This window comes from Pinus tabuliformis, chromosome 3_1 (assembly GCF_031772625.1).
Source record: "Pinus tabuliformis cultivar Carrire ecotype Pingquan chromosome 3_1, CPIR1, whole genome shotgun sequence".
Classification (NCBI taxonomy): domain Eukaryota; kingdom Viridiplantae; phylum Streptophyta; class Pinopsida; order Pinales; family Pinaceae; genus Pinus; species Pinus tabuliformis.
In genome coordinates, this window is record NC_142301.1 from 758527352 (window position 1) to 758546444 (window position 19093).

At 37.3% G+C, this 19093-nt stretch overlaps 1 protein-coding gene across 6 annotated transcripts in view; it reads left to right on the top strand.

Moving 5' to 3' along the window:
• Nucleotides 1-16014, top strand: part of LOC149189590 (uncharacterized) — a 122875-nt gene extending 106861 nt beyond the window's left edge. For all 6 annotated transcript variants that reach the window (XM_089411855.1, XM_089411852.1, XM_089411850.1 and 3 more), the window contains 6 exons: nt 14070-14112; nt 14553-14625; nt 14955-15042; nt 15189-15245; nt 15336-15414; nt 15572-16014. In XM_089411855.1, the coding sequence (XP_089267981.1) occupies nt 14070-14112; nt 14553-14625; nt 14955-15042; nt 15189-15245; nt 15336-15414; nt 15572-15585 (354 nt within the window). In that variant the 3' untranslated portion in view covers nt 15586-16014. The remainder of the gene's footprint in view (nt 1-14069; nt 14113-14552; nt 14626-14954; nt 15043-15188; nt 15246-15335; nt 15415-15571) is intronic.
• Nucleotides 16015-19093: the final 3079 nt, after the last annotated feature.

Here is a 19093-nt window from a genome sequence, read left to right on the forward strand (position 1 = left end):
CGCAGTAGAGAGAGAGAGATGTGATGAGATGAGTGAGTCCAAATGAGGAAAAGTCCTCTTATATTTATACACAACGTTGGTGGGTGAATAGATGCGACTGTTGGGCTTCTGAGCCTACATGAGTTGTAGGTCGGCTTGATAATAATTCCATAATCAAAATAAATTCATATCTCCATGAATACTTATCAGAATTGGATGATCTTTATATCAATCCTACACCTCTCGACGAGAGGAATCTAATAAAAATATTATTAGCCATGAACAAGATGACCCACATGAAGTTTTGCCCTGGTTGCCAATTTTAACACCTGGCTAGCCGCCACATCTTGTGTCTCTTGTCTTGGCTTGTTTTCTGTTGATCGTTTAATGTTTTACCTGCACTTTACTTTATGTACATGTGATTGCTAATCTGTGGATAATAATAAGAATGATAAGTAAACTATTATAAGCATAGAACAAACCATAACCTAACATCAAATCCTTTTACTGAGACAGTCTTCTGCATTCCATCCGGGCTGTTGATCAAGGAGATCCGAACTTGTTATTGTGCTCATCCATTCGAAATACAAAGGTATCTGAATTCCCTTGATTGTGATTATATCCAAACTATTTATTGTACCCATCCAAATCCTATCCGAACTTCTTTTTGCCTTCTCCACCGAAAATCTCAGAGATATGCAAAGTCTGAACTGTACTAATTCGAAGAGCCTAGCCTCATATATATAGTAGTTCGTCCATATAATTTAGCCGACATGAACATTCAAATGGGTGTGTCTCGTTAATGTGAGGCGACATGAGTTCCTTTATACATCTTGAGGCCGACATAGGAAGAGGGTACTATGTGCTTGTCGTTGGAGGGCTATATAGACTTATATACAATTGACACATGTCCAAGAAAGGCTTCTTTATACATGACATTGACTCTTTGACTCAAAGATAAATCCTAAGGCTCTCAATGGGAGCCACTAACAAATAAAATCTCTTGCTCATGAAACCCATGAAGCAAGGCATTACAAAAATAATTTTATTCTCTTCTTTTCATCAATTACAAAGATCATAATTACTTGACATTATGAAGACTGAACCTAGTTACATTTTACAACATGGTTGGCAGAGATATTTTCGTTTTAACAGTTTTCGTTCCTACTTTGGTAAAATGACTTGTTTACCTCTCTTGAAATCGTTTTAACATTTTCCGTTCCTATTGTGGTCAAATAATTTTTTACCTTTCTTGAAATCATTTTAACATCTTTCATTCCCATTTTCCTAAATTAATTGTATACCCTTCTTGATATCAGTTACAAAAATCACATTTTCTAAAAATTACAAATAAAACAATAATTATATTATTGTCTTCCTTGAAATAAGTTATAGGAAATTGTGTTTTTCCTAATTTTATAAAATACAAGTAAAAAATATAATTTAAATATTTAAATAAAAATGTATTTTTTTATTAAGATAAATCAATTTAAAAGTTGTTTGCTTGGGGTAGCTCAATTGGCAATGGCCGTGGAAATGAAGTCTCATTGAACTGGAAGTCTTGGAAATTTTTTGCTACCCCCCTGATCGGGGTGAGAAGATGGACATGATGATGTAGTCCTACCAAGCTTACAAAAAAAAGTCAATAAAAATCAATTTAAAAGTTATAGAAGATATTAAAATTTAAAATATTTAGATATAAAAAGAAATAACGATAATAATTCATATGGACTTGTCTAAGTAGGCGATTGCGCACATTGATTTTCTCTTGGTAATTTGGCAATTTTTTTTTCAAGAAATCTGAAATTGAGAGTGTTTGAATCATTTTTTTAATGGTGGAAATGGATTTAACACCCTCAAAAACCATGGAACACCTAAAATTTTGAAACATGACAGCTGTACCCTGGATTTCCAAAAAAATTCACCAACAGGAAAAGCATTCTTCTCCGAGTGAAATCATTGCTTGTTTAAACTGCTAATTCATATTGTGCGTTGAATTTATATTGATTGATTTGAATCATAATTTAATGTATTTACTTGGATTTATTTTTTTAAATTATTTTTGAAAGGTGAACTTTGATGTTGAATCTACTTTTAACAATTTATATTTTAAGTGTATTATTTTTTAATCTGTTATGATGTATCTTTTGAGTAAGTTCCTTTCAAATATCTACTTCATTTTTTAAAGTAAAAAGTAAAACAAAAATATTTTTAATATTATTGTTGTCGTTTGGCCGAGGCTTTGAAGTTTGCCCTTTCAAATATCTACTTCATTTTTCTAAGTAAAAGGTATAAAAAAACATTTTTAATATTATTGCTGCCGATTATCTGGCCAAGGCTTTGAAGTTTGCCGATTTTTGTAGGGAGGCTTCCCGTACATTTATTGTCGTTTATGATGAGTTGTGAGAGATTTTTGACATTGGTGATGTCGGGAGCGATAAGTCCTTCAAAATTATTGTTCATTAGCTCTAGCAGTGAGACAAGAGGAAGTCCCTAGAACAAACTCGACACCGAGCCATTAAATTTAATGCCTTCCAGCCTAACTCTGTTTAAACTCATGCAAGTTCCTAGGCTTTAAGGTAATTTTCCGGTGAGATACTTGTTGAAAATGTTGATGATCTGAAGCTTTTTGTTCTTGCAAAGATCTGGAGGAAGGCTTCCAAATAGTTGGTTGTCTGTAATATTCAGTGCTTGATAGGCTTTGTACGCGACCGAATGATTTTCCCAGTTCTTTTATTCCTTCGGTTTACCTTTGTACCTTTAAGGGCAATTGCTAGTATATGCCATGCAAAACATATGTGGCCCCTGTGAGGTCATTTCTTGGTCGACCACATGAGCAAACAACCATTCAAAGTCTTGGCATGGTTCTAAGAGCTCCTCAATTTCATTGTGGTATGTGGTACCTTTCTTGTCAGTTGGGTGTACCAATCATGTCTTCTAAATAGGGACGCCGTCCTTATAAATATCCAGAAAGGCATCAGCCTCAAGATACTTGGGCACTGTTGATTTACTTCAAATTTATTAGCCCTTTCTTCAAGTCAAATTGCCTAGAATACAACTGAGTAATTTTTTGTATATCAAATACTTCCAGGATGCATTCTGGCATCATGCTTTGGCCAACTCTGATGTCTAAATATTATTTATCTTCTACTTTTCATTTTCAACATGCTATTTGTAAGTTGCAGACTGTGAAAATTCCAATACGGAATCCTATTGCAGCAACTAGTATTATTTCTCCTAACTCATAAATTAATTATTTAGTTTATTGCTACAACAACATCGAAATAAACACACTGCAACCTTCACAAATAAAATTGCGGAAGATAAATAGCGTTGGAACTGAGAAAATACTAGCACACACAAAAATAACACCGTTGTTTTTGGACAAAAGTCCCTGGAAAAACCCAATGTGGGAAAACTGGTGCAACAAATGAGGGTTTTATTTTATTATGTAGTAGTGAAAATTTGAGTACATCTATGGATGCCCAACTAGCAATCCAAACAACAAGAATATCTGGGCAAAAATTATTGAAGGGAATTACCCTTCCTCCACAAGCAATCTTGACACAACCTGCCTTTAGAAAACTCGGTCTCTTGAAGCCTCTGTGCTGCTTTGCGCAGTCTCTTTGACGTCAAGCCTCCAACTAGTCTTCGATGAAGTCGTTTTGCCTGCCTTTGCTGAGGAAATCGCCTCTCCGACACTTTGGAACCTCTGCCCGATATCTGGAGTTGAGAACGAATTTCTCTCCAGTAAATCGAACTACCAATCTGAAGCAATTCGCAGTCCTTTGCACCATTTCACTGGAAATAACTCGGCCCTCTTGCTGCTGCCTCTCCGAATTTGGAAAACTTCCTCTGGACTCACTGTCCCTGCCCCTCACTCACTGCTTTGATCTTTGGCTCTCCAACAGCTGACTACTGCTACTCTGGAAATCGATTTGCCAAGGAAATCAAATTTCTGGTGATCTCAAGTGTGTTCTCCAAGTGCCCATCGACTTACTCTTATAATCCACTGTTGGAGCACCAACGACCAAGATTGAAACTTAATCGATAGCTAGGATCATCTTGGAATCAATCCGTGTGAGTTTCTACATGATTCTCACCTTGACTTAATTAATACTGATTAATTAACCAATTTTCCTAAGTTTATACTTAGGAAACATTAAAAATTTGGTTAATAATCTAATTAAGTCACTTCTAGGTAGAATTTCTAGAAAAGATTTCTGGGTCTTGGAGATCTCATGTATTCTAGCCTCTCCACCAACTTTCATGGCTAGAACACATCCGATGCTACAAAACTAACACAGACCAGTGCTAAAGGGTTGAGAGGATCCCCACAATAACGCTCAAACTTCTTCTTGGGTGCCATCTTAATCTCTTGCCCTTCCTCGTGCACAATCTCTGAATAGAATATTGACAAGGCATGGTTGAGTTTTGGATGACTCTTGATAACCTTTGAAGTACACTCATGATGATCATAAAGGGCGATCTTCTGTGGATGGCATCAATATTGAATAGGATGTGCCATATATTGGTGGGGTTTACTACGACATGAGCGAGGGTTAAATGCATGGGCACATTGCAAGGTGGCGGCAAGTTTGGAGGCAAATGGTGATATGAGGCATGTGGAATGTGCAAGGTGGAAGATTGAAATGGGGAGATACAAAGTCTCTGCATCTCACATTGGAAAGGTGATGAGGGGATAGAGGATTGGGGGGGGGTGTAGGAAGGTGTGGAGTGATATGACTTCCTGCAGAATGTGGTAAGATGAGGAACGAGACACAAAATGGGAAATCGGGGAAAGACCTACATTTCACATTGTGTGCAGAATGAGAAGATGAGGTGAGACTCTCACATTCCACATTTCACTGGTGAGACGCGAAATGGGAAATCAGGGAAAGACTCCTACATTTCACATTGTGTGCGGAATGAGAAGATGAGGTGAAAATCTTGCATTCCACATTTCACTGGGGAATTCAGAATGTGGAGAAGATGGAAGTAAGTAACTATTTTTCACCACTAAAAGGAATTTACATGCTCAGTTCATGACTTAGCCAAACCAATGTTTTCACTCACAGAAACTGTTTAAAGTCAAAAGGGATAGCACGTAAATTCAGTATGCACAGAAAAACTTATCAGCAGATGGCTTGGTTTGAAACCCTACTTAACAACTTCACATTAACATGTCTTCCTTTCTGATAAAAACCGATATTCTGCTGTTCGACAATGATGGTATTTGTCACACACTCAAGGAATGACATTTGCACCTTTGTTCTTCTCATGTGTGGACATTGGCCCAATCTTTTGTGATGGTTGGCTTTTCAACTGCAATTGATGGCCTAGGTATTCTTTTGGCTGTTTAAGCATGCCCTGTAGACGATTCTTTTGTCTGAGTCTTTTTTAGTTTTTCTTTGAAACTACTCATATCATGCTTGCTTTTTTTATAAAACATCAAAACCATTTATGAAGTCTCAACTTTATAAATATTCAAAAATATTTATTTTCCTTTGCAATTTTTTTATTCCACATTTCCAACCTTTTTCCACATACATAAATTGATCTCCTCACAATGTACGAACTTATCTCTTTACAGTTTCATAGGTTGTGCAAAGATACCATGCTGGAGTTTTAACGATAAACTGCAGGGATTAAAAAATGAATACAGAATACATGGGAGGTTGTAAAATATATCATATTCTATTGAAAGGAGTCATTGCGTACAATGCTGAAGATCCTCTCATGTTTTCATTCATGAGGTGGTTTATCGTACCTTCCTCACCTAACTATTCTCAACTGATGGTATATTATGATTAATATCTTTTTATAAAAGTCACTTTGTTGTATTGTTAGGTTATTATGTTAAGCTATAGTATTGTAGTGTTAATAATCCAACAGTTTTTCCTTCAAATCAAACTTGAGACAATCAATATGAGATGGTAGCAATAGTACTATTGTAAACGGAATGAGAAAAGATAATTGTAATTAGTAATTACTGTCAGTAAGTTATTATTTTGACTCTACATAGTTGTATTTTTCTATTTCTTTCTTATGGGTAGTTTAAAAGGGTTTTGTTAAATGAGGCCGAGGCTGAAAATTTCACTGACAATTAACTCTACCTTGCTGTTGTTAAAAAAATTCCATAGGGATAAGTCCCAGTCACATGTACTGCATGACTTTTACAACTTATTTCGTTAAACATTATTATCTACATCTATACAGTTAACTGGAATAGCCTAACATCTATCTTCATACTATTGCATTTCTCTCCAAGGCAGTTTCGGTACTAAATATACATATGAAAAGCGTTTTCAACAGAATAATGTGAATGTAAGTGATCTTTGTAGCCAAGATGTAGATGTTCCTTCTTCCTCTTGTTTCTCTGGGGTCCTGTAGCCAGTTTTTGGTTTAATGCTCTTTTTCCTCTCCCATCTTCACAGTCTCCCCTCCTTTCTTAGTCCATTTTCAAAGTATTTTGTTGTTGCCTCCGTCAGAAACTGCTTCTCTTACTCTCATTGCCTTCCTTCTAGCTGCTCTCAACAGAATAGTGACTTCTTCCTGTCTGATGCACTTACCTCCTAACTACTCTCCTTGAGTTGTGCTTGCTGTTCCTTTCTTCCCCTATCATCTTCATTTCTCGCCTATTTAGATGCCCTTTGCAGCCAGTCTCATGCCCTATTTACCATTACTGTAATCTTGTTCTGGCACTACTTTGTGTCTTCCTCCTGTCTGATGCACTTCCCTCCAAACTATCCTCCTTGAGTTTTGCTTCTTGTTCCTTTCTTCCACTATTGTCTTCTTTTCTCGACTATCTAGTTGCCCTTCGGAGCCTAATCTCATCCTTCTCCACTATTTCTATAATCTCATACTGTCACTGCTTTCTTTTCATCTTGGATTACTCACCATGCTTTCTTCAAGCTGCCCTCAATTTAATTTCCCTGTGCTTACCTCATCTCTTCCACCTTGTGCCTCTTGTCTGCTCAGTGCTTATGCATGAATTATTATTTCATCAATGCCACCAGTGACAGTGGCAAATCCATCTTGAGTGGAACTAGTTTCTTCTCTATTATTTACTATTTTGGAAGGTTTAAGTTTTCAATTATTATGAGTTGGAAGTTCCGAAGTAGCATTTCCATGGCATTATTTTCTGCAATAAGATCTATCTGATTACATTTCTCTAGACCTAAGGACAGGCTTATTGCTAATCTTATGTCCGTTTTCCATTTTATTTCTTTTCTTAAGGAATGGTTGCAATATATTCTCTGAATTATTTTTATTACTTCCTTTCTCCTGAATTCTGGGTTTTAGATCCCAGTTCTCAGGCTCCTTTCTATCTTGTGCCATCTGATCCATAATTAACTGTGAGTCCCTTGATCTCCAGTCTTTGAAGGCCTTGATCAACTGCTATCCTAATTCCCAAAGATGCTAGATTTGGATGTGGCAGAAATTCGACAGGGCTTGGAAAAACCTAATGACTTCACAAAACTCAGTTCAAGGCTATGAAAACTCAGCAATTAAAAAACTCAAAACACAGGAAATTTTGTGAACAAAAAATAATAATGACAGTGTTGCCCAAGTTTTGCCAAGTTTTGGGTGAGTTTTATCCAATCGTATTAAGTTTCCAGAGTTGTTTATTTCTGGCAAGTTTCAGGAAGAGTTTTAGCTGAGTACTCATTTCAGAAACGACTTGGCCAAACTTGGCAAGGTTTGCGAGTCTTGGTTGAGTGTCACAATCATTCTGCTTCCATCAGGATCCCTTCCACCTCAGCCAGGTTAATAGAGCATTTCAGTAACTTCCAAGTTTGTTAATTTTAGGATAACAATGGTATGTTCTATGCTTAGAGCAATTTTACTTCAATTTTCTTTATTAACCCAATATGATATCCAGTATACCAATCACATCAACATGATAGTAAAATGCAGATAGAACATAAACAATAATAGTAGAAGACAAGCCAACATAAGAGGACACAAGATATGGCACCAGCCAGGGACAAACCCCAATGTGGGGAAACCTTTGATCAATTCTTATAATTCTTCAAAAGTTCAGCAGACAGAGAGAGTACAATTTACAATACTCACTTGCCCAAACTGATCAGTGAAAACAGCAGATGCCAGAAACAGAAAGCCCTAACCAGAAAGTCAATGCTGGTCAACAGGGCTGAAATTGGCCTCCAATAGCAAGATAATGCAGCCCAAAACAGTCCGAAAATAACTAGTCAAATTTGGTCAACAAAAGTCAACGCAGCAACCTGAATTAGGGCAGTCAACGCTGATCAACACGTGTCAAACTTGTGCCTAGAACAACGGCCTGCCCAAACAGAAGTCTCCTTCATGAAACCAAAGTCAAGCAGGGTCAACACTGGTCAAAGTCAGTGTCTTGAAATTTCGGTCAAATCTGGTCAACGCAGCAGCTAGAAAAGACAATCTTCCTTTTGCTCGTGTGGAGAGAGAGAGGCTCAAAAATCTGTACCCAATCAAGATGAGAGAGAGAAAGATGAATGAGATGAGATACCAAAATGAGGAGGAGGCACATTGTATTTATATGCAACGTTGAAGGCTAGAGGAGGCTAATTTGATTGCTGGCTGACCTTGACAATTTGTCCATAACCAAAATAAATTCATAACTTCATTTGTACATGTCAGAATGGGATGATCTTTAGATCAATCCTACACCTCTCAGAAAGAGGAATCCAAGAAAAATATCAACTTCCTCATAAGAGCTGTCCAAAGCGATGTTTGGCCCTAGTTGCCAATTTTAACACTCCCTCTCAACTAGGGAGAACATCACTTGCCAAACTGTCTGACAATCCGTACCATCCCTATCACTGCACTGCTCTGCTTTGCTGAACCATGAAGGAAGAAGAAATGATCGAGAATGTATCATACTATTCTCCACTGACCCGAAGTCAGTCTCCAACAACAGAGTGTGTCATACCACTCTTAACTGACCCAGAGTCAGTTTCCATTGATCCCATACCAATATCAACATCCTAGCATAGGGAGTACGGTAGTACATGATGCACCCATCGGTAGTACTATTGTCCCTATCCTCATTTCCCTACTCATTGGCCAGATGAGGGGTACTTCCCATGTGTCCCAAACTGCATGGGTAGGATGTACTGACAAGAGAAGGTGAGCCATTCATCCTGCTCATATGCCATGGGGGAGGGTGAACCACTCTGCCTATGCATATGCCACCATGGGGTATGACAGGAGAAGGTGAACCATTCACATTGTACACAACACACCACTAGGGGAGGGTGAGTCACTCTATGGCCGCTCATCGCTCCAAGAAGTAGCTCAAGCCCCCCGAAGCTCCCAGAGCTCACTATCCATCTCATACAAGACCCTCATAAGAGGGTCTCTCCACGACTCCAAGTCGTTCACGGAAGGTTAAGAATTTGACCTTCTTGAGGGGCTTCGTAAGAATATCAGCGACCTTCTCATCAATCCCAATATGATGGAGCCTTATTGCTCCCCGCTGTACCATATCCCAGATAAAGTGGTACCTGATTTCAATATGCTTGGAGCGATCATGAAACACATGATTCTTAGAAAGAGTAATCCCACTTCGGTTGTCACAAAAGATCATAGTAGTATCCAACGCATGTCCAAATAGCTCACTAAAGAGCTTCCTCAACCAGACAGCTTCACAGGAGGCCAAACTAGCAGCAATGTATTTAGCCTCAATGGTGCTTAAAGCAACTGACTTCTGCTTCCTGCTCATCCATGATATTGAAACAAAACCTAGAGAGAAGCAACATCTTGATGTGCTTTTGCGATCCACCACGCTGCCAACCTAGTCTGCATCAGAGTAACGATGGAGCCTCACATTCCCGGGCAGTGTATCTCAATCCATAAGTGATTGTGCTCGGAGATATCTCAAGAGATTCTTGGCAGCAATCCAATGTATGTGACGAGGCTTGACGACCATAAATTGACTCAATGTGTTCACTGCAAAACATATGCCTAGACGAGAGTTCACCAAGAACATCAAGGCCCCTATGAGTGGCCCCTATGAGTTGACGATACTAAGAAGGATTTCCCAAATTGGGCCCGACAGCACTTCCGCATAACTTCTTGAAGTTAAGTTCCATCGGAGTAGTCACGGACTTGCAGTCCACCATCCCAAATCTTTCAAGTAGCTTCACAACATATTTTCCTTGAGAAAGGAAAATCTCCTCTGGCTTTTGCCACACCTCCAACCCTAGGAAGTAATGCATCAGTCCTAGGTCCTTCATATCAAATTTGGAAGCCAACTCTCTCTTACATTGATGAATAAGAGGGTTTGCACCTGTCAGAAAGAGATCGTCCACATAGAGTACCAAGATGAGAGGTCTATAATTCTCAACCTTAAAGTAAAGGTTCAGATCAGCTTCACTTCTTGTAAATCTCGACTTCATCAGATAGGTATCGATCCTCTCATACCAAGCCCAGGGTTCTTACTTCAACCAATAGAGGGCTTTCTTCAACCTGCATACATGTGTCTGACGATCTTGAACTTCAAACTCCTCAGGTTATGCCACATAGAGTTCCTCCTTAAGTGAACCATGCAAGAAGGCAGTCTTGACATCTGGTGTAGATTCCATCCTTGCGAGGCAACAAGGGCTATAATCGAATGGATGGTGGTGTAGCGAGCAATGGGTGCAAATATCTCATCATAATCTACACCTTCCTTTTGAGAGAAGCCTCGAGCAACAAATTTGGCCTTGAACTTCTCAGTACTTCGATCAACACCATGTTTGATCTTGTAGAGCCATTTAGAGGTGACAACAGATTTGTCCTAGGGTCTAGGGACCACATCCCATACATCATTCTTCATAATTGACTCGTACTCTTCGTTCATAGCATCCTTCCATACTTCTTGTTTCACAACTTCTTCGAATGAACATGGTTTGGACTGAATAATGGTGCTCATAGCAGTTAAGTACCCTTGGTACCTATTAGGCTTCTTGCTTTCATGAAATGTCCCCCTTGGTGCAACATGTCTCTCGGCATCTTCGAGAGTTTCCCTCAGCCACGAGGGTCTCCTTTTGAAGGAAGGAGTGCTCATGAGGAGGAGGATCAATGGGATCCATCGGTTCTTCAACATCGGGCATCGGCTCATCCTGCGAATCTCCATGATCTCCTGCATCTGCGTCTTTGTCCTTCCTTGGAATAGGAATGCTGCTAATCTTCCTTAGGGCAGCATCCTCATCGAAGGTGACATCATGACTCAACTCTACTTCTCTTTGACCAAGCACATAGATTCAATATGCCTTAGAAGTTTCACTGTAGCCCACAAAAGTTCCTTTCTTCTCAGATGCCTCCAATTTAATTCTCTTTTCTTTCGGCACATGAAAGTATACGAGGCTACCAAAATTTTAAAATGAGAAGCATCAGGTTTTTTACCGGTGAAAACTTCTTCGAGAGTTTTGGAGTCCAATGCTTGATGAGAGCATCGATTTTGAACGTACATAGTAGTATTGGCAGCTTCTCCCCATAGGATCTTTGGAAGTCCTTGATCATGAAGCATGGCACGAGTGGCTTCTATAATGGAACAATTCTTCCTTTCAGCAACACCATTTTGCTCAGGAGTATATGCAGTAGTAGTCTCCCTCTTAATGCCAACTTCCCTGCAATAGTCATTGAATTCATTTGACTCATACTCGGTTCCATTATCGGTCCTCAATATCTTGATCTTCTTCCCTGTTTGATTTTCCACCAAGGCTTTGAAGGCACGAAACCATGAGAATATTTCGTCCTTCTTCTTCAAGAAATATATCCAAGTTTTGTGAGAGAAGTCATCCACAAAGACAACATAATATAAATATCCTCCTAATGATGTCACAGGAAACATACCAGATAGATCAGAATGAACCAATTGCAAAATGTCTGTGGTCTTGCTATCACTTGAGGGGAATGGTCCCCTTGTATGTTTTCCCTCGACACATCCTTGACATACACCTTCATGCTCTATTTTGAATTCGGGCATACCTGTAACCATCTTCCTTGCATCGGGTAGAGCCTTATAGTGAAGATGAGCAAACCTCCAGTGCCATAGTTCGGATTGAAGAGATGTGTCGCAAGACATGGCTCCTAGTGGACTTCCTCCAACTTGATATAAACTGTCAACCCTGAATCCAAGAGTAAATGCTTCTTTGAAATTTCTTTTCCACACATGCACCTTTCCATTGATGAATACCACCTTGAATCCTTTGTCTTCCATCGTCGAGATGTAAGCAACTAAGTGCTTATGAATAGAGTCCCTGATGATCTTCTTGGCTTTGACTTCACCCTTCTTGTACTTTGTCTTATCAGCAGTCGGTGCATTTGAAGGAGGTTCCGGAATCTTTCCCTGCACATAATCCATGACATCTTGCTCTTCTAAAGTCAAATCAAGAGACATCTTCCATGCATGATAATTAGACTTATCATGAAGCTTATCCGCAGACTTGAATTAGGATGTGGAGGCCATTGAGACTTGTTCTTGATCAATGATTTCTCCTCTTAGTGATTGCTCTTCACTCTTGCTTGGGCTTTGTCTTCACCTCAGCTATGATACCATGTTAATTTTAGGATAACAATGGTATGTTCTATGCTTAGAGCAATTTTACTTCAATTTTCTTTATTAGCCCAATATGGTATCCAGTATAGCAATGATGCAATTACATCAACATGATAGTAAAACACAGATAGAACATAAACAATAATAGTAGAAGACAAACCAACACAAGAGGACACAAGATATGGCACCAGCCAAGGACAAACCTCAATGTGGGGAAACCCTTGATCAATTATTCTTATAATTCTTCAAAAGTTCAGCAGAGAGAGAGAGTACAATTTACATATTCACTTGCCCAAACTCATAAGTCAAAACAGCAGAAACAGAAAGCCCTAACCAGAAAGTCAACGTTGGTCAACAGGGCTGAAATTGGCCTCCAAAATAGATTGGTCAACCTTGGTCAACTCAGCCTCCAATAGCAAGATAATGCAGCTCAAAACAGTCCGAAAATAACTAGTCAAATCTGGTCAACAAAAGCCAACGCAACAACCTGAATTAGGGCAGTCAATGCTGGTCAACACAGGGGTCAAAATTGTGCCCAGAACAATGGCCTGCCCAAACAGAAGTCTCCCTCACAAAACCAAAGTCATACAGGGTCAACGCTGGTCAAAGTCAGCTTCCTGAAATTTCGGCCTCTTGAAATTTCAGTCAAATCTGGTCAATGCAGCAGCTAGAAAAGAGAGTCTTCCTTTCGCACATGTGGAGAGGGAGAGGCCCAGAAATCCATACCCAATCAAGATGAGAGAGAGAAAGATGAATGAAATGAGATACCAAAATGAGGAGGAGGCACCTTGTATTTATATGCGACGTTGAAGGCTGGAGGAGGCTAATCTGATGGCTGACCGACCTTGACAATTTGTCCATAATCAAAATAAATTCAGAACTTCATTTGTACATGTCAGAATGGGATGATTTTTAGATCAATCCTACATGTCTTGGAAAGAGGAATCCAAGAAAAATATCAGCTGTCTCATAAGAGCTGTCCAAGTGATGTTTGCCCCTAGTTGCCAATTTCAACAAAGTTTTTATGACTGCCACATCCATTTATCTAGTTTATTGTTAGAGGCTCTGTCAATGTTTAAATTCTTGCCTCCTGCCTTGGGGTTTCCATTGGCTCTTAAATCTCTTAAGAGTCTTTATTTATCTTGCCAAAAGTTAAGCAGCATATTTGAAAGCTATTTATCATCAGGAATATTTTTCTTTTTATTCTGTGCTCCAAGATTATTATACTAGTTTGATTTTTGAAGATAAAATCAGGTATGTAGGATTGACGGGCTTCCTTTTTAAGTAAGGAAACAAAAACTACTGAGCAGTATACTACTTACTAAGTAGTATATGAAGTCACTATGGAAACAAAATGTTATTTGCAGCTGGCGCTTTTGTAATATAATCTTGAATATTTTTTGCTTTCTTTAAATATGCCCTTTTGCTTTCTTACTTAAAAATGTCTCCGGTTATTTGCATGCTTGATTTGTGTGAATTACTTTTTGAAAGTGACATTAATTTTCTGGGATGTTGTGTGATTTGTGGTACTTCTGATATGAAGCTCGACTTGGAGAAAGCAATGATGGACTGCCTATATGCAAAATGTGAGTTCACTATACTGTCTCATGTTTGATTGGGCTACGAGACTATATTGGAGATATGTTTACTGGACTAGCACTTATCTGTGAAGTTATGCATGTAATATTCTGCAAGAGTGCTCATATTTTCATGTTTCACTTATTTCAATTGTTAATTTTGTTGTTGGACGTTTTGGAAAACTTGGTTGCTGCATTAAGGGTGTTGTCAGCCTTGTATACTTTGATTTGATAAACTGGTGCACAGTTAGGGAGGTGCTTTGTGTGTTTGAAGCTTGTTGCTGATGATACTGTTGCAAACATGTTGCTTAAGATACTGCCTTTTTATATAATTAGGTACTTGTATCACAGATGCACAGATAAAGAAGTGATTTGTGCTTTTTGAAGCATGTTGCTGATGATGCTGTTTGAAACATGTTGCCTAAGATACTGCTATCTTGTATAATTAGGTACTCCCTGTATCACAGACTGTGTGATGGCTGAACTTGAAAAGCTGGGACAGAAGTATCGTGTTGCTTTAAGGTATATCTTAATCTGTTTACATAGACAGGATCTACATATTTCCCTATTTAAAGGTTTGTACTTGTCAACCATCGTGTACTCTACGATCTAGCATGATATTGGCTACTATGATTAGGTTACCTTGCAGAGCACATGCACTTTCCCAATATAGTCAACAACCTTATCCTTTAATTTTTCCCGTTTAGACCAATATATCTGTTTTGAAATGACAGTTATATTAAAAGAACTTTCTTATACATTTTGCCAGCTTCGCTTTAAGGTACAAATTTACATATCAAATATGATAGATATTTAAAACTATAATAGCTACTAAATGTTGAATGATAAAGAATTGCGAAGGATCCTCGGTTTGAAAGATTGCCTTGCACACATGGAGGCACTTATGCAGATGACTGCATTGTAGAACGTGTTACGCAGGTGAAATTCTTTTTAAAGTACTTGCCAGTTTTCTTGCTTCTGCTGATTTTACGCTCTTGTCAGTGAAGTAGGCTTATTGGTAATTTTATAATTAATCATTATGTCAGCTAATTGCACTCATGACTTCTGTTTTTCTTTTGCAAAAGCATAAATGCTATATTGTAGCTACATGTGATCGGGATTTAAAGCGTCGAATTAGGAAGGTAACTTTTCGAACTTAGAGAAGACAAGTTACTTGTATATATCCACGTAGTGCATGATATATTAAAGTTAATGCATGTGTTTTGGAGCAGATTCCTGGTGTACCTATTATGTACATTACCCAACACAAGTACTCTATTGAACGTTTGCCAGAAGCAACCATTGGAGGCGGTGTGAATCTGCTCAAACTTTTTGAATTTAATTTTTTCTTGAATAGAGTGCCGTCTTTTATTGTGTATTTGATATATTATTATATAAGAAGTATATTATTATATAAGAAGTGGTCATCAATATGGGTTCTAAGTTGTTTTCCTTTGTTATTTGCCAGCGCCACGATTTTAGAGTTGATGCTTGATGTTAGTAAGGTGAAATAGAACAATTCCGTAAGTTCTTACTTTTCGAGAGCACTCCGACTCTGCACTGATTGTCAGACAACTGTCTGAACAAGATAGCTCCTGATTCAGATATTAATGTCCTGAAAAGTTGAAGCATAGTTTAGTATACAGATTGTTATTTCTTTGTAATTCAGGCCAAGAATATTGAAGGTTGAGGTTATCATTCTAGGGACGTTATTTTTTTTTTGTTGTCAGCAGTTGAAAAATTCAAGCAGAAAGTTCTAAAGAGTATATTATAGTCAAGATGTTGATTTGGAGATTACCATTGTCTAGATAGTAAACTGTTGATACTGCAACAATTTTGAAATCCATATTTCTCTATTCTCTTCACAAAGGGCATTTCATTTCATATAATTTGGCATTTCATTTCATATCATTTGGTCTTTATTTTAAGAAGTTTTCTTAGCCTTTTGAATGATTCTTGTGCCTACTTTTTATTTTATTATAGATATGTAACAACATTAATGATTATATGTAGCATGCCCATCTCATGTAGAAGTGGAAATTCATTTTGAGTTATCCTTGTAAATTTCGATTTTGATTTTTCTCTACTGCTAGCCTACTTTTTTCTGTTAATTTTGTCAGTAACGTCTAACAAACTTTTTAAAATTAAGTTTGACAAAAACCCTTTCGCTAAATTGACTGAAGGAGAGTTTAAACAAATGCTTTTATATGCGTATGCTATGAAAAAACGATTATATTCGAAGTCTTTAGAAACGGGAAACATATTATTTTAAGTAATACATAATATGTTTTTGGCTTATACATTGATGAATTTTCAGGTCAACATTGCTTATAAAAAAGGTCACAAAAACTCAGCAAACTAATCGAGAGTTGAGGGAATTTGATCGCGAGGCAAGTGCTATAGACCCTGGTGAGACAGGGACTAGTAATTCACATTTTATATATTGAGGATGTGTGGCTTCTATTTCATTCCAAATGAAGAGGAACCTAGTGATATTTGATATTCTTTTCTATCTCCTTTGGTTGACCCGAGGGTTTTCACAAGAAGCTAGACATCCTTAAGCTGTATAGTCAATGTTGATCAGAGGGTTTTCACAAGAAGCTAGACATCCTTGAGCTGTATAGTCAATGTTGATCAATTTGACTTTACATGTCTAACTCACTTGACAGGGATAAACTATATATGCAGTGACCTTGTTAAAATATGAGTGAGACTAGTCATGGAAGCTCAGTACTCATATATTGAGGGTTATGCTAACTGCTCTGCATTAGATGATGCCTCTTTTTCCACTAGTGTTGAGCAGATTGATTGAAAACCTATGTTGTACTAGTTTTCAGGATATGGATAGATGGGATGGGCAATGTTTTTTTGTGATGGTTAGAACATATTCCCAAATTTTTTAGGAAATGTTGGGGATGGTGGTAGTAACAATAATAATAAATATAAAAAAATATTTAAAAATTTAGAATATATCATAAAGATTTATTGTTGGTTGTAAGGATAACAGGCTATACTATATTGTATATTTGCAATGTTTATTCTTGTTAGTTTCAGAGAAGTTTGAGCAATTTAAAACATAGCCAAGTGACATTTGATTATTGGTCTTTTGACATGAGCAAAATGCAGTTTAGTTTTAGGAAATTTAAGTGTAACCATTTACCTTTTGCAATACAGTTCATGAAGGATCTATAAGACAACAGATTATTTCTATATCAATTTTTCTTACTCATACTTCTTGTTTTGGTGATTATGTTAAAACTTAATGACATTATTTGCATGATTATGTTAAAATTTAATGATATTGCCTGCTCAGTGTGTTTTGTAGGTTTTTCCATGATAAAGTATCATTAATTTCCATCTAAGGAATATACATGTTTTGGTCCTCGAGGGATTGCTGAAACACGAAGGTCCAAATCCATTGTAAGAAATACTCATTATGAGCTCAACATGTCATATGTATGAATTGATCACGAGTGGGGAGGATAACAACATTTGTCCAAATCACCCAAGCTAAACCCATCTAACATTCATATTTTAGATTAAGAAGGTGATTGAATAGTTATTTATTCAAACATTTAGAATCAATTTGAGTCGGCACTTTTTGACTTTGACTCTTTGATGCTTCCCTACTTCTATCCCTGTGATTAAACCATTCATATTTTGAAGGAACAAACTTTAAAGAAAACCTTCTAATCCTTTTCCTGCACTTGTAAACACAATGACACCACACCACTTTGGAAACTTGACTCTCACTCAAAAAATAACAATCAATGACTTTGTTGGAAAATTACTTCAAAAATCAATGAACTCAAAATTCATGCCACTCAATCAAGTAAAAGAATCAATTGCAAAACTCAAGATTTTTAAAGTAAATCTATTTCTGTACTAGGAAAACAGAGTAAATTCATTTTTGTATTATAATAAATCTGTTCATGTACTAGAACAACTCTCTTCCTATACTAAAACAACTCTGTTCTTGTACTAGAATGATTTTGTTCTTGCACTAGAATGACCTTTTTCCTGTACTGAAACGAATCTATTTTTGCACTCGACAATCTTCTATTCCTTGAGCAACAAAAATATTATGATATCAAGCCCAAAATCAAGAGGTGCTAAAAGGAAGCTTTAATTCAAGTCAAGATAAAAATTCCCAAACCATCACATGCTTCTTCAAAATATAGATTGCGAAGTCAAATGGAAATTTTATCAAACCTCAATGCGAATATTAAACTCCTGTGCTTGAATAAAGAAATCACCTTACAAATATATTTTAGTTATATTCCCCTTCTGAACTATTTGACATTGTGTCTCAAGTAAACTCTTATGTTTGCAAAGGAAATTGATTTAGACAGAAACGTTCAACTTGAGATCTTTGACCTGAATGATAACGATATTCAGTTCTTGTACTCTGAGATTTTAAATAAACAAATGATTAATGAGACTAGGAATACGATTTAGATTTGACAATTTGCACAAAGAAATCAACTTCCTTACACAATTACAATATGCATTCATAAGAACAAGGGTTTCTTCCTTGCGTACGACAAATAAATGATTTTTTAAACAAGATCTATGCTAATCATTAAGCAAGGTCAAAATAGATGAAATCCTGCAAACCTTTATCCCTAACTGAAAGGGGATTTAAAGGAAAACTTTCCAGACCAAAATGCTTATTGTGCTTAAAAAAATGAACATAAAAAAATGCTTTCAATGAAAAAAAAAGAAACACACTTCAATACACAAAACCTTAAATCTGGGAACGCTGTTGCAAAGGCAAAAAAATACACAAGAGCTCATTCAATCACTTGCACACATCATTCATAAGCAACCTCCACACCAATCACTTCCTGTACTTAACACAATATAATAGCAATGGGAGAATGAGTTGGGTTGGCGAGGCCCTAGCCAACCAACGCGTTTCCCTTTTTAAGGAAAACATTTAATCTATGAGAGCAGAGTTAACATCACAGGAAATAGACAAAATAGATGC